The 16730-nt window shown below is 32.7% G+C and overlaps 1 protein-coding gene across 8 annotated transcripts; it reads right to left on the reverse strand.

The window, feature by feature from the left end:
- Positions 1-138: 138 nt before the first annotated feature.
- On the reverse strand, positions 139-14291 carry LOC116345663 (protein draper). Of its 8 annotated transcripts, none has more exons than XM_031775241.1 (18): positions 14177-14261; positions 6049-6088; positions 5433-5955; positions 5166-5329; positions 4919-5047; positions 4438-4845; positions 4195-4350; positions 3732-4058; positions 3504-3626; positions 3062-3325; positions 2937-2960; positions 2463-2636; positions 2087-2336; positions 1879-2006; positions 1662-1808; positions 1311-1583; positions 1034-1180; positions 139-935 (listed from the first exon to the last, which is right to left on the reverse strand). In XM_031775241.1, the coding sequence occupies exons 3-18, from the start codon at positions 5573-5575 to the stop codon at positions 733-735; spliced, it is 3060 nt and encodes a 1019-aa protein (XP_031631101.1). In that variant the 5' UTR covers positions 5576-5955; positions 6049-6088; positions 14177-14261; the 3' UTR covers positions 139-732. The 8 variants fall into 8 exon arrangements, with proteins under 8 accessions (XP_031631101.1, XP_031631098.1, XP_031631103.1 ...); XM_031775238.1 differs by lacking the exon at positions 14177-14261 and adding an exon at positions 13569-13692; XM_031775243.1 differs by lacking the exon at positions 6049-6088 and having other exon boundaries at positions 14177-14291.
- Between the last annotated feature and the right edge of the window lie 2439 nt (positions 14292-16730).

Here is a 16730-nt window from a genome sequence, read left to right on the forward strand (position 1 = left end):
CTAACAAATGAAAAAATTTACCAAAAAAAAAATTAAATGAAAACAAAACGAGAAAATAAAATGATTTGTATCTTGGCAATTAAATGCATCATAAAACAAACGACTTTTAATTCGCTTCAATAATAATAATGCATAAAATGAGGAGCATGAACACTTTGTTCCATATATTTGTTTGATTGCATGCGGTAATTGTTTTGTTTTGGTACAAAAATATATTATCTCAATGAATTCATCGAATTTCGGAGAGAAACTGTCTTCCGTCGTATCGGCTATTTGTCCCAAAAAATCACATCGTTCGTATGTTAAAAAATTTACACTAATTTAACATTGGCATATTGATACACAGTTATACTTAAAATATAAAACAAACAAACAAAAGAGAATAACTCTCTGGTTTTACAATTCAAATACATTATTTATCAATAAACATCTAAATGTGGTTTACGTTTCTTAAATCACAACTCGGTAAAATTTGCTTATAAAAAAGATATTTCTGTACTGCATATTTGTTGCTTGTTAACAGCATACAACCATCTGTTTAATCTGTGTTTACGTTCATTTTTCACGATTTAATTGAGCATTTTAGAGAAAAAAAGTGTATAAATTCATGTACAAAAAAGCACAATACTTCAGGAAAAAGCACAATACTAAGCTCACAATATTATAAAGTTGGCGTATTCACTCGAAGACTGTTGTGTTTTCAAATCAATTGATTCATATGATTTTCAAGAGTTAACTATTTGAATCGCCACTTGAATAAGACGCCTTCGAATCCATTAAAGATCGTCCCGGTCTATCCAAATTATTACTTTCAATGTTCGATTCTTTTACTTCTTTTTCATCTTTTGTAATATTCAATACATCGTTCATGCGATGATAGTGTGGTTTAAATGAGCTGCCTGGCCTACTCGAATAATCTAGATGATCATATTCGTCTGAAAAATTGATAACGAAAAAAAAAAATTTAATCTGTGAATTTTTGAAAAATTGTCACTTAATCTCGTTTGATTATATTTCTTCTTCAAACTGTTACCTGGATAGCCGTCTTTTTGTTTAATTTCATCGTAAACATGATCTTCGAAATTCTCATCAATGCTGTGGTATACATTTGGATTGGTCATATCAGCATTTAAATTTTTCTGAAGCATATCTGTGTTGTAATCAATCGAATAAGCACCAGCTGAAAAACAAAACAAGAGAATAATAAATTTCAATTACTACACTTATCACATATTTTCCATAGTAAAAAGTCAGTCGTAAATGATTCGTTTAAATTTTATGATAACTCAATAAGTAAAATGAATCATTACCACGGCTGAGATTCGATGGTTTGTGTTGTGATCTTATGTTTAGCAGTGTGGTACTATCCGAACCGTTTGACGTTGAAGGTTGGAATGCATAAACTGGATTGTCGAAATGATGTCGATCCGGCTGTGAAGGCGGATCAGCAATATACTGAACATGTGCGATTTCCGTTTTTAAGTTTCGAACCCGTCGACGGAAATACAATGAAATGAAAATAATCACGCCAACCAATGATAAAGCAACAATAATACCCCATACTATACTGGCATTACTTTGACCTGAATAATATAAACATTTATACGTTATTCTGGGAATAGATAAATAAAAAAAAAACCAATTGAAATGCATTTAATTACCAGTTTGCAGTTCTGAAAATTGTGATTTTGGTGTTAAACAATCCGTTCCCATGAATCCAACACGGCATACGCATCCATGGGCTGCATGACAAATGAATTGTGGCGATGGACATGAACAGAATTCCATACAGTGCTTTCCATAGAAACCTAACCGAAGAAAGCATGTAACATTTCTTTTAAATCATGACAACAAATTTGAATTTGCACGAAAACAAACCTTCTGGACAAACATCTTCGCAATGAGCTCCCATCCATCCAGCATTACAAATACAGTATCCGTCATTTTTTCGGCATCTTGCAAAATTTTTGCATTTACAAATTTGATTACAATTTTGACCGAAATACCTATCGAAATGTAAACGAAAATTGAATGATTAAAATGACAAAATAACAAGCAATATCATACTATTATCATATTCACTAACCCATCCGGGCATGGTACGTTACACGATGTGCCAGTCCAACCTGGAGCACATTGACATTGACCGGTAATATGATGACACTCGGCACCATTTTCACACATACATTTCAGCAAACAACGTGGACCGTAAGTTCCATCTGGACATGGATGCTCGCACGTTAGACCTATATATCCCGGTGTACAAACATATTCACCGGTCACGTGATCGCACGTCTTATTACCGTTCACTACATCCGGACACTTTTCTTTACAACCTGAGAACCAAATGAAAGATTACACACGAAACCGATTACATTTACAAACCAAAGAGACGAAAAAATGAATCCGTTTCATTTTTCGTTCAAATAAAATACTCATGTCATTTGTATGTTAGTTATTACCTAAACCATAATAGCCTGCTTGACATGGTTCTGAACAGTCTTCGCCTCGCCATCCTTTGTTGCAAACACATTTTCCGGTTTGTGCCTCACACGATGAATTATTATAGCATCGACACTCATTTTCGCAATTATCACCGTACAGTCCAGGTGGGCACTTTGTTTCGCAATTAACACCTGCAATAAAGTCAAAAATGGTTAAATTTTATGTCAAATCGACAACCACATTTTATCGGTTCCGCATTTAACCAGCAAATAAACACAACAGCTTCTGCATAATATTAATAAAATTATGCTTTAAATTAGTTTGGTTTTATGAATGGTCAAATTTAGTATTGGATGAATGATTGTTTAAAAATGTGTGTGAACGTTTGTGTGTGTGTGTGTGCACAAATGAGTTAAGCCATGAACATGTTATGTGAATAAAAAGAACTCTAGAGGACACGGTGCACTGATTGTCGAACTTTGAAGGCTTACCTTCCACATCAGTGTCGTTCCCTTCTACTTTGTCAGTTAGATTAGATTGTTTGATTGATTAGACAATTTAAAAGAAATTATGTTAGACATTCGAAAGCAAAACAAAATAAACTTGATTAACTAACCGGTCCATGGACTTTTGCAGTAGCATCGACCATCAACGGCATCACATGCTATCGAATTGTTGAAATTACAATCACATTCTTGACTACAATTAAAACCAAATGTTCCATTTCTGCACTTTTCTTCACAAAGTTCACCCGTCCATCCCGCACTGCATGTGCATTGGCCACTTATTGCATTGCAAGCGCCAGAATTTTGGCATTTACATTGCTCTTTACAGTCTTTTCCAAATTTTCCTTCATCACATGGTCTATCGCAATGATGACCTGAAAGTATGGCAAAACACACAGTTTTATTTTCGCATTTATGTTTGCACGGTTCGCATTTCAGTTTGTGCCAAAAATAAAAAAAATACAAATGGATACAACCGAAGGAATAGAGCGAACAATTGCAATTTTTTTTTCTATTAATATTATTCATTGAATAAATAATTGAGACACTAACCTTTCCATCCAACGTTACAGAAACATTGACCAGTCTCTGGGCTACATTTACCATTGGTACAATTACATTTTTGTGTACAATCACCATAGAAACCTTCATCACATTCTTTTTCACAGGTTTTTCCTAATATCGAAAATACACAAGGGACAAAAAAAAATGTAAAATTGAAATCACTTCGTAGAAGAAAATGAAGGAAAAAAATAGATTCAGTGAAAATTTCGAATATACCTTGATAGCCGGGAGCGCAAACACATTCTCCAGTTATCGGATTGCATTGAGCGCCATTGCAATTGCATTCTTTTGCGCAATTTTCGCCCCAAGTAAGGAATGGACATGGTCGATTACATAAATTACTACTCCATCCTGCATTGCAATCGCATTTACCCGTATATGGATGACAAGTTTTCGTGGTGTTTTTGTCACATTCACAGGTCAATTCACAATTTTCACCATACATATGATCTGCACAAACGCGCTCTTCACAGTAAATCCCTTTCCAACCCTTTGAACATGAACAACTTCCATCCGCTGGATTGCATTGTGCACCGTTTTTACCTGTTCGCAATATTGCAATGACGCAAAAACGAATTTTTTGTTTTATTTTATTTGAAAATGTTTGTATATGAGAGTATGTGTTGCTGCTATATTTGAAAATAGAAATAAATATATTTTAATGAATGTTAACACATACATTTGCACTCTATTGCGCAATTCAATCCATATTTTTGACTAGGACAAGTTTCAAAGCATTTTGTTCCAATATATCCAGGAGCACATTCACATTCACCGCTAATATGTTGACAACGAGCATTGTTATAGCATTCACACTGTTGCTCACAATTTTTCCCTATTCAAATATGATCGAATAATTTAATATCGAATTTGAATAATTTGCCGTTTAAAAGGTTGATAACAATCGATTTTATTAACTCACCGTAAAATCCTGCCGGACATCGATTTGCGCAAACCTCACCGGTCCAACCGGGTGGACATTCACATTGACCGGTTTGTGGATTGCACGAACCATCGTTTTGGCATTTGCACTCTGATTTACAATCTTCGCCATGCGTACCGTTTGGACAAAGTTCACCACATAATGGACCAGTAAAACCTGGCGCACACGTACATTCACCCGATATGTGATGACATTTTCCATTATTTTTACAGTTACATGGTTCCGAACAATTCAAACCATATCGATCACTTTCACACTCCAATTCGCAACGATCACCCCGATAGCCCTTCGTACATTTGCATTGGCCATTGAATTGATCGCATATGCTATCATGTTCGCAATTGCATGCTTGCGTACAATTTCGACCCCACTGTCCTGTCGGGCAACCTACCGTTTCAAAAATATATATATATTTATACCATTTTCCAAGTTTCGAATAAACAAAAAAACCAAAACTCACTTATATCACAATTGGGTCCAAAAAAGCCTGGATTGCATTTACATTTGTTTGGACCAGCACAAATGCCTTGTTTACAATCCGTACAAACTGGTTTACATGCGTCTCCAGCTTCATTTTTGGCATATCCATCTATATATTTGCAAAAACAGAACAATGCAAGAAAAGTAGTGATTTTTAGCCTCGAATGAAAACGTTTTAGAAACTCAAAGCAAATCGTAATCATAAACACCGCATATATGACAATTACCACAACATTCCGCTATGACTCGTTCCTTTTTTAGAGTTACGGTCTTGTTAACTGTCTTAAATTTTATTTTATAGCCTGAACATCTTGGCGGAACGGCAAGACACCAATTATTTACTCGCTCTTGATATGGTTGCTTTTCTGTGACTACAACTTCAACAGGAAACCTATCAAATTCAAAACAGATCATTTTATTTTTTTTTCAATATCATTTTAAAGCAAAAATAATTTGAAGAAACGGTTCTGCCTATTGACATTCATTTCACTTACTCTTCGATGCGTTTGCAAACATTTGGTCCAGTTAATAAAATTGGTTCGAGATCATCTACATTTTCACTGGTTACTTGATGATATGCAGTTAACAAGAATCCAAAGAATAAATAAAAAATCGTCACCTTCACAAATATTTGCATTTTGATAGAAATGTCAACACTACACTAAACCGACCGATTAACAATGTATAACTGGAAATTGGTTAACATTTACTTAAGTATACACTTATCGCACAAAGAAATAATCAACGATCCACTTTTGCTAAATTATGATATTTTTAAAATAAAGCACTAAGTATTTTCGATCAAATTATTTAATGCACTTCATTGATGTGTCACTTTATGTGTGTGTGTGTGGTGCAAATAAAAATGATTTCAAAACAAAAGATTTTAAAAATAGTGATAAAGATAAAAAAACAATTGTTTGTTGAAACACATAAACACTAAACTGTAATAACATTTATCTCGTTCGGTTTGTCAGCAGTGATCAGTTCATGTTTTCATTAGTTCGTTGTAACAAGCTATCGAGTAAAATAAATTATTTTTCAATGACATTATTGATAAATATTCAATTTGGTTTAATAATCCATTTGCTCCATCGATGCACTACTCACGCTATGCACAGAGAAATGGAATGAACTATCTTGGTTTTATCTGTAATATAAAATGAAATATAACAATAATCATGAATTTTAGTTTTGTTGATAAAAATCGGTTTGAATGTAATTATTATTGGATTATACATTGAAATGTTATGGCGATTGGTCAATTTTCAACAAGGCACGCACTTCATTTGTTTAATTTGATAGCGTTTTGTTTGGTTTTAATAGTCGATTCAGGGCAGGGTTCTCATATTTAAGCTTAAATGATTTCACTTCAGGGTTGTCAATTTTGGATTTCAAATCAAAATAAAAAATGAATCGATCAATGTTTCTCATCGAAAAATTATTTATGTTGAAAATTATAAAATGATTCCAAATATTATGTTTATCACAAAAAAAAATCAAATCGCATCTCATGTATATGAACTTATAGAAAAATGGCATAAATCCGCACATTTATATAATTCACATTGAGAACACTTTATCAATTGAGCTTTTCAACTTACTAACGCAATATGAAACATACGACAAAATTAACTCATTGCGTTTTGTACCAGCATGAAATCAAAAGTGATTGCAAGCTTAGTTTATGTTTGGATGTAAATAAACAATGCGATGAATTGAAATAACAAAAAAAGTGCCATAGCAATATGTGATGAAAGAATGAATATATTAAAGCATAATCGGCGGTGCGGCAACTTTATGCGAGATTGAAATGCCTGTCGCTTATACATATATTACATGCATTCCAAAATGCAGGCAATTACACTTAATGACTCCAACGAAATATATGTGTATTATATTCCTTTAGAGTTCAGTAGCACCAGTCGTATATAAAATGTCACACAGTAAATTGTGTTCTTTGTTGCTCATCGCCTGAACTATTTTGATCCATTTGAATGCTGCTCAACATCATTTAAATATAAACGATTTTGTTCCGTTTCACATCTCCAAAATGTAAACAAAATAAAAAATTGTTGTCGCTATTGCGTCCCCTCATCGCTTTTTTTTATTACACTCACCATAAAATCTGTTGACAAATTTCAAATCAAAACTCATTCACTCATTTTTTCATTTATTACACTATGAATTTATGGACATCAAGCTAAGCGCAAACCAAAACCGATTTTCGGTTTATTTTTATAACCAAATTTATTGTTAACAAATATAAGTCATCTCTTGAGGAAATTATTTAAAGCAATCAACTGAAGTATAAATACAATGCAGCGTCAGACTTACAACTGGAGATTTATCAAAAGAAAGATTTAAAAAAAGGGAACGAGAAATTCTTTCTTTCAAATCCATCGACGAAAAGAGGCGACGATAGATCAAGAGGGCGATAGATCTTTGATCGGATTTTAGTACCTTCACACAGAGTTCAAAATACTTTTAAAACCTGGTCCGAGGAATGTTCAAATTATACCTTTTTTTTTAAATTTTATTTAAAAAGAATTTATGGCATTGGACATTTGAAGAAAATGAAAATTCTACCGACAAATCGAAATAAATGTAATTAAATGTTGAACTGTTAAACATGTAGTAAATTTGGTACAAAGTTCAACAGATGTTTTATTGTGTGAATGCCTTGAATAATGTTTGAATATACGATGTGTTTATTGACAGACAAAGAAACAACCAAAATTCATTAAGAATTAAATAGTCCATAATGAAATGTACTTTGATAGATTCATCGTAAAATATATATATAAAAAAATGATCGAAATCTTGAAAAGGTTATCGTTTTGGTTTGCTAAATAGACGATTATTAATAAAATGGAAAAAAAAGAGAAAAGACACACGAGATAAAAACTAAAAAATGACCATATGTTTTGAATGAAATGTCTTCGTATTATTATTGCGAGTCGTGTGAGTCACATATAACGTGCCACCAATGTGTTTGGGAGGAAGCCGATAACGCATAGCGTGTGCCTGTGGCTCTTGATTTGTTAATAGTTTCTTGGAAATGAGATAATTTTCAATTATTCGTCATTTGGTCGTGGATAAGCAAAACTGAGCGTGGACACCACATATGTTATATATGCATAAAAATAAAAAGCATTCAAAATTTGAGCAAAAAAAATCGCCTCTGCGCCAAAGCGGCCAAGTATACGCACATCTTAAAAAGTTGGCTGGCGTCAACTAGATACCGCAAAAATTAGATTTTAAAATCAAATAACGTAGAGTTGACAATATAGGTAGCACCGTTCAAAAATAAACATTCGATGGCTCCAAAAATCTTTCTTTCAGCTTCTATACAGCAAAGTGATTGACACACATCTGTCGAAAGGAAAGTCAGTGTTTTTTATGCAAATCGTGACAAAAACAAATGTTTTCTATAGAATGTGTCACTATTTGTTTGTTTGTTTTCTATTGAAGCATTCGAATTGAGGCGTCGAATAAACCAGGCGAAAGCACAAAAGAATTAACCCAATTACGTTTAAACGTGGTTAAGTTAGAGTTTAAATAAACTTTGACGCGCCACAATTTGTTCATGTACGGCAAAATAACTGCGACTCGGTCTCTTTATTTCAAATTAATGGCATTTGTAACATGATTCAACTGCAATTTTCTTAATTTTATTCTGTGGGATTCAAAACTGGGGAAAAAAAACATAAATATCACAAACATCTAGCGTATCATGAAAAGATACTGTCGAAAGAAACTGAAGAAAAACATAATTCGGTGTTGCCTAAAAGCGTTTTTTTGTTCATCCGAATATTATTGTGGATGCGTCATGAACCATGGTTCATATTGAGCGCAAAAAATGTTCGAGATTACAAAAATCAAGTGAAAATAAGACAGTTTGCATGTGAACACTCGTCAATCGTTGAACATTGAAGCTATTTTATACCATTTTTAAAATGCTTGAAATGCAAAAATATGCACTTGGATCATTTTGCAGGTAACAGCAATTTACTCCATTTTTCCCGTTAACGCTAATAGTTCATTGGAATCATCAACATGGCACCAATACCGACGAGCACGCGCCACACCAAGAGCAACAACAACAAAAATCCGTGTACAAATATAATCACATTTCACTAATAATGTCCTAGTTTAGATATCCGACCCAAATGCAACCAATTTATCGATATGAATGACAATATGCCAATCGATATTTTATGTCCACTAATATCTGAGTTTTTGTTATGGCGATTTCAACAGTCGATTCGTTTCGGTTTGAAACTGAACGTGACATCCCAAACATTATTCGTATGTATCTTCTTACATGGGAATTTGCCATTCAACAAAAATATAATTAACAAATACACAGATTTGTTGTTGTAACAACTCCATAGAGAAAAAAATTTCATGTGGCTCTTTTATTTTCATCGGGATTGCAGCTCACTTTAAACCTCACCCATTAAAATAAATGATTGCATATTGAATTTACTTTCGTTACAACACAATTCTATCAGTGTATTGTCATTCATGATAAGATTTTTATATTTAAATAAAAATAATAACTCATGGCGATGGGATCTGCCCAATTTTCGTCGGAATTCTATATATTTGTACATTTTGAACAATTGCTTTTCTATTTTTATTTATTTTATGAATTGTATACAGACCTCAAGCTTACAATCTGCGATCTGTCTTTTCCGAGAATTTGGTGTTTTTGATATTAGGAATTAGCAGCACGTGCTTGCTGCCCATCCACTTATCAACAAATTTTAAGGCGATGCATTGAACCAACGTTAGGGGATACACTGAGAATACATAAAGAATCGCTCCGAACCCGATTTTCATGTGGAATGTTAAACCGGTTTGATGAAAAGTCGAATTGATCTCTAGAATGGGGCTGTCGGATTTCGTTTCACTCTGTTTTTTTTTTTTTTCATTGGAATTTCAATGTCAGAATTTGAAATTTCTATGGATGAGTGCCCGCCTAATCCATATAACATTTTAAGTGCTGCACATGAACACATGTAATATCTTGGAAAAAAAGACAAGAAAAGTGTCCACACTTCCGCAGTGACATATAATTCGATAAGAAGTGATGTGAAATCGAATACCGAAATTATTTCGCGAAAATACTTTTTTCGAGAATTCGGAGAATGTTTAGGCATTGTCTAGTAGACACGGTCTACCTCCTAGAATCGACGTTTGAATGAATCAGCTGATAAATGTAAATTAAATACCCAAATGAATATTCATTGTGTATTCTTTAAAATAAATGTGTGTTATTCGTTTGAGTTGCATACTCCCTAATTTGGTCCATGCACATGATTCGGTTGAGTTACAAAAGCATCACGAAAGAACAAAAGCAATGTAAAGCAAATAATAACCTATCGTTAATAAATTGTACACATTATTTTGGTGAGGTGAGATTGAATTTCAATTCACCATGCAATTCATAATCATGACGGCATGCCACTGAACGTCACAAATTGTTATCAATTCTGTTCTGTTCTTCGCTGTATTCACTATAATTGTTGTTGTTTTATTTGTAGAATAAGGTAAACGTGGTTGAGTCAGTGTCATTTTCTTTATTTAGCTCGTGCACAAATAATTAACAACTTGTTAATAACAAGTGTATTTTTGAATGCACACAAAATTGAAATACGAAATACATAATTCATCCTGTGGGATTTTTGTGTGTACAAAACAATTTAACCATAAGCAATTTTTTTTTTGGGGGGGATTGTGTTGAATTTCAGAGCTCAAGGTCATTTCGGTTAATAATCTATTTCAGTTTTGTTGTTTGTTGTTTAAATCTAATAATTTACCGCATCGATACGCATACATTGTGCCTCTTCCCTTTTGCCACACAATTTTTGTTTTGGTGAACTTAATTTATCACCATATTTTATCGTTCGAATGTGAAAAAAGACCGTCGATGACGAAGCAAAACATTGATATTGCGTATAAAGTGATGCTGGAACAATGGCCGTTGCATTAAATTGTTGATCTCTTTTATCAACAGTTCTGTTTTTTCTCTTTTAATGTACTCAACTCTTTCGAATGAATCACTCTTTTTCGTCATATAAATCGAGCTATAATGATCTGAATGGCGACAATTTTGCTCATTGTATGATCACTGTCATAACTTCCTATAGTTTAGCTTATTCATTGCATTCATATCTTCCTGTTTATTCAACGTTGAAATGCGAAAGACACAAAACAGTTGTTGTCTATACACGCAAATTTTATCCATATATGCAATGAAATTTCTTACTTATGTCTCGTATAGGCATTGACAGCGACGAGTACACTCTCACTTCAGTATGTACTCGTCGTCGTCGTCGTCGTCGCCGTCGTAGTCATCAGTGAAAAACAATGTTGAACTAGACTTTGTTATTGCTATTCTAAAGCCTTCGCTAAATAGCACCAATACATTGCTCATTTCACCGTGTATGCTGACACGATCAAATCAGATTCTTTGTTCTAATTGAAGTTAATTTGTATCCCAAAGATCGTTCGAAGTTATTTTAATTTGAAATGAAATTGCTCGAAACATATTTGTCAAGATAAAAACCAACAACAAACATCATTTGTGCTCAGACTGTTTCGCTCCTAATTGAGATTAGTCGAATCAACTGGCATTTTTATTTATCCATACCGACTGTAAGTATATATTGACATATAAACACTGCGGGTAATTATACTTTTGTATCATACTTCTGTCGAAATATGATTACTCAAAATGTAATAAACCGTTTATTGTAATTTGTTATTGTTTACACACACCCAAAAAAAGGTATTACAAAGCAGAATTGGTTGATATCTTTATACGTTTGTCGTTGATACCATCGGTTTGGGGCCTTCAATTTGAAGACAAATAAATGCAAATAAATGACGCATATTGCGATTTGATTATATTCGGCCAATACAAGAAATAACTGGTATTATACAATATTTTTTGTGAATTTCTATATAGTTCTGTGCAGATCAACACAAATATACTGATTGTGACAAAGATTGAGATTGATTTGGCTTTTTCGGACCATTAAATTCTTTGAATTTGAAAAAAAAGAAAATAAACATGTTTTGTATAAATAAAAAAATATCCTATTGCAAAATAAACACATTTCATAAAATATTCAGTGATATTGTGCGCTCTATGTGTCATTGAAAATATATCAGTTGCAAATATCAAATCCAAAACTAATTATATACAATTGCATATTTCGTTTAATCGAAAGAATGTCAATTCAACAAAAAATTTATTATGAATGCAACTTAATGCCGGTTTTGGAGATGTCGCAGAGTCTCGTTGTTTCAAATTGCATTCATGGTTCTACTAAATATGTTCGCTTCATCCGCTTCGAGTGCAATGATCACAAGAGTGTGTCGTTATCGTTTCTACCATCGTTGTTGTCGTTATCGAACACTTTGAAGATTGTGCTGATCAATGCGCGATGGACAATACAACAACGATCCACACACACACAAACACACATACCCATATACATGCATTAGCTTGGACATTTGGCGTTGATTATTTGTGTGATGGCGTGAAATTTGAATTAACAACAATACGAATTTATATGAAATGGCATGGATGTAAGATGGCCCGTATGAACCAAAGTTGAAATTGACAATTGAACAAACAAAAGGTCCAACATCGAAACAGCGTATGGAACATTCAACTTTGAAAACAACTAGATTTATGCGATTTGTTATGTGGTGTTCTTTGTTTTCTCATTCACAGTGTCTCTTCTAAATAACACGCAAAGCAAACGACACGCTACTGTAATAGTGTGAGTTTTTGAACACAACATATATACTGTCCATCGTTCAAAACTTCTCTTTTTTTATCGATATTTATAGTTGTTTTTCTTTTCTTTTTGATTACGTCTACACGTTCTTCAAAGTTGTGCTTTCGCTGGACAATTGTTGTTGTTGCGATTTCTGCTGGTGCCGTTGCAACAAAACTCATTCTTTCATTATTTCTGTCGCGATTTCATATTTTATTTAGTACATATAGACACACACTCTCCTTTGTTGGGCTTCATTTTATGTGTGTCTTTCGTTTGGCTGATTAAAATGAATTAACCTCTTTTATCGTATTTGAAGAAACTTTCATTTAACAACTTTTTCCATATCTTATCTATCTGATTTGATACAATAGATGAATCACATTGGAAATTACCGCATTTCATTTGTAACATGCAATATTTGAACGATCCATTGCGCATACCATATTTTTAGACAACACACAAAATTATCAACACTTCCAGCACATTCTGTCGAAATGACAATACGAAACGCAAAAAAAAAACTGACAGATAAATGAGCATTATCGCATGAAATTTCGTACGAAATATTTGTTGATCTGTTTAACATCTAGCGATTATTCATGACAACAACAACAACAATATTAGACGAAACGAAAACGATTTTTTTTTTTCAAATGTTCAGTTGTGCGCATTAAAATTGAAATTCTCAATACAGATGCCGAATTGGACTGTTTTTTTTTATTGCTGTTTGAAATACGTAGAATTGACCACTTGAGATATGTTTGGATGTATTCGATTTTTCATGTTTCGTTTCAGCTATTATTAAAATGATGACTTTTATCAACTTACCATAAGAATTCAATGTAATTTATTACGTATACGCAAACAATTGATTATTGACAGTAACACAAATTCTTTTGATCTCAATCAACAATGTATGTCATGATATTATGTATGCATAAAAAAAAATTGACAATAATTCTTTGAAATTTATTAATTTCGTTCAATTGATTTTTGTTACCGATCGTTTTCATAAAACAAACACAACCAACTATACACTGACACTCACACATATATCGCACGTTTTGTCCATGTATTTTGATATATAATTTGATTTGAATTGATTCAAAATTTGAAACGACAACAAGAAGAGAAAAAAATTGCACAAAATTTTACAAGTTCTCTTCACTTGCACCATTAAATTGTTTGATTGCAATATAATTTTTTGATTGTATTCTTTTTGTCTTATTCTTCTTCTGACCAGCCGAAAAGAGATCGTTGCTTGTGCGTTGCAATTTTTGTTATGAATATTCGTCAATTGTGTGTTATTTTTGGATTGTTACTTTATATATTGATACATTTTCATTCTACCTTTTTAGCAACAACAACAAACAACAACAAAAAAGAATCTGAGAAGTAACAACGTAATCTTGTTTATAGAATATATAAAAACACACCGTCGAAACGTAAAAGTATTCAGTTGTTCAGTTATGTTTTAAGCTGCGAAGGCGTAACACACTATTTCAACAGATAACTTAAAAACAACTGGTTGGATGTGGAATGTAAAAAAGAAAATATTATAAATAAATGAAAAACTCCGAAGCATATACACTGAAACGCTCAAGCAATACTAACTCACTCACATCGCACACTGTTGATCATACATGGACAACGATGCGATGAACATTACGCGTATATTCGGATACAAAGCAGTGGCAATAAAGCATTCAATAACAACAACAAATCAACAGGAAAGAGTAAGAAGAGGGAGAAAGAGAGAGAGAGAACGAGAGATCTAACAAGCAAGACTTTTTTGTGTGTTGTGCTGTTGGCATGAATAGACAGAGGCACGCACACTTATTCTCTACATGAAATCGTCGTGCAATAATTATACTTGAACATTTATTTCGACCGCATATAGTCATATAGTCAACGTTATATATGTTGACTGTTTCTCTTTATTCGATATATCTATCTTCTTCTTGCTTATTCTTGTTCGTCTATTCCGTGTGTGTGTGTGCTGTTGTTTCAATTGCGCTGTGTCGCCGTTTTCTGTTTATCTTTTATGTATCTTAGACCATTTGTTGCCGTGATTATTTGAGAAACAGATGGAGAAGGATATTATACCAATACATATTCGCTTCATATATTACGTTGGATATAAATTATTATAGTTTTTGCCTTTAGAATCACCACTATGTCGTATTCTACCCATATGAATATGTCATCTTTGGTGAGAAACCGAATGAGATAGAATGAAATGTTGCTTGCATTGTGTATGCAATACGATTATTGCATTTGTTTGTCGGCTCATTATGTACACACACGAATACATTCATTCACTTCAATCTAATACATTCGTGTGTGCTACCTTCGACTTTGAAGTCGATTAGTTAGAATCATTTGTGTGCTTTGTTTTGCACATGTTTTGCCGTGTCTGTACGTGTTTAAGTATTCTAACGAACTCTGGATGTTGTACTCTGAGTGCCAATTAGATCCCTAAATACAATATACCTTGATTGTATGTTGATTTTCTATCGTTTCAACAACAATCACTCACCTATAAAAATTATGCGAACATTTTATCGGTTTCTATTTACTTTGAATAGATGTCACTGCTACTTGAAAACAGTTTTTTCTGTCTTTTTTTTCTACTTACTTTTATGCATTTTTCAACTTTGACTTTGGATTTTCGATGATCTCTGAATTTTGACAATAAACTGAAAATATTCCGTTAAAATAAATCTCTCACCCAACGAAATCATGTTCGAATCGATCATTTCAATTTCAATTAGAAAATCGAAATCGATATTTCCGATGTATTTTTTCGAATAAAAACTGTTTTAAAATTGAATGTAAATTTATTTATTCGTTTCGCATTTTATGTGTGTCATATACAAGAGCATGTTTATCGATTGTTCAATGTTGAATAAAATATGACCGTTTTATGTGAGAAAACTACTACTGAAACGAATTGAAAAATTCTTCATTCGATGGAAATCATTTAAGTTCTTTTAAATATACGTTACGTAACAAAATATTGAACATGAACTTGAATTTTCTCGACCATATGAATTATTGTTTACAAACAATGTCCTTCCATTGTTGATGTGTTTGTATTCCAAAAGTGGTCAAATCACTATCACTGTGCCATTTTTATTCAACCGAATCGCTATCGATACATTTATTCAAATGCAATGTTTATTTAATGTACAGTCATTTCATCCATTTTGGCGTGCATTCGTGTGACATGGGCAATTAAATATTTCACTGAGATTAAAAAAAGGGTATATTTTTTTTTTTAATCCCATCAAAATTGGTACGATTATCCTTTGAACGAACAGATATAGTTTCAAATTTGAAGTAATATTCATTGCATTACAGTTCAACTTTATTGAATGTTGAATAACGAATCTTATCAATAAATAAATAAATGGATCTTTCAATCAATTGACACATTTCGAAAACACGCGTTTATCAGCTGCGGACGAACATCAGTCGTTGTTATCGGCAACTAATTAGTAAGCACGAGCCAGAGACTTGATATGTGACTAATGATAATACATTCTCCTTTTTGCGCCTCACCCAAATATATATTATGCATCAAAAATTGAAGAAATAATTATCCATTAAAACAGCATTCGAATAAATTAAAACATTTTTATTACAATGATCATATGCTCGTATACAATTTGTGTCTTGTTTGAATTGTAGTTTTATTTCTTTAACTTAAAAATATTCTAGTTTAAAAACAAAATAATTTACCATTTTTCTATGAAAAAAAAAATACTAAAAAACTACACATTTTTCATGAAGCATCAACAATTCTTTAATCTTTATAGCTTGGATGTGTGTTTTTTGAATTTCCAGAACGTTTGATGTATGTGAATGGTTCATTGGCTTATAAACTAATTTAAAATCGGTACGATAAAATTCAATTTAGGGCGAAAATCAGGCGACACACATAACATTTTCAAATGACATTAATATGCGCGCGAGAATGAAATGTGA

This window comes from Contarinia nasturtii, unplaced genomic scaffold (assembly GCF_009176525.2).
Source record: "Contarinia nasturtii isolate CC-2019 unplaced genomic scaffold, AAFC_CNas_1.1 Cnas_scaffold_1371, whole genome shotgun sequence".
NCBI lineage: Eukaryota > Metazoa > Arthropoda > Insecta > Diptera > Cecidomyiidae > Contarinia > Contarinia nasturtii.

Coding starts and splice junctions, on each gene's coding strand:
- LOC116345663 (XM_031775243.1), bottom strand. CDS start 5,575: ATGCAAATATTTGTGAAGGTGACGATTTTTTATTTATTCTTTGGATTC. Junction 5,330..5,432: donor GTTTGCAAACGCATCGAAGA/GTAAGTGAAATG, acceptor TGAATTTGATAG/GTTTCCTGTTGAAGTTGTAG. Junction 4,846..4,918: donor TGGACCCAATTGTGATATAA/GTGAGTTTTGGT, acceptor TTGAAACGGTAG/GTTGCCCGACAGGACAGTGG.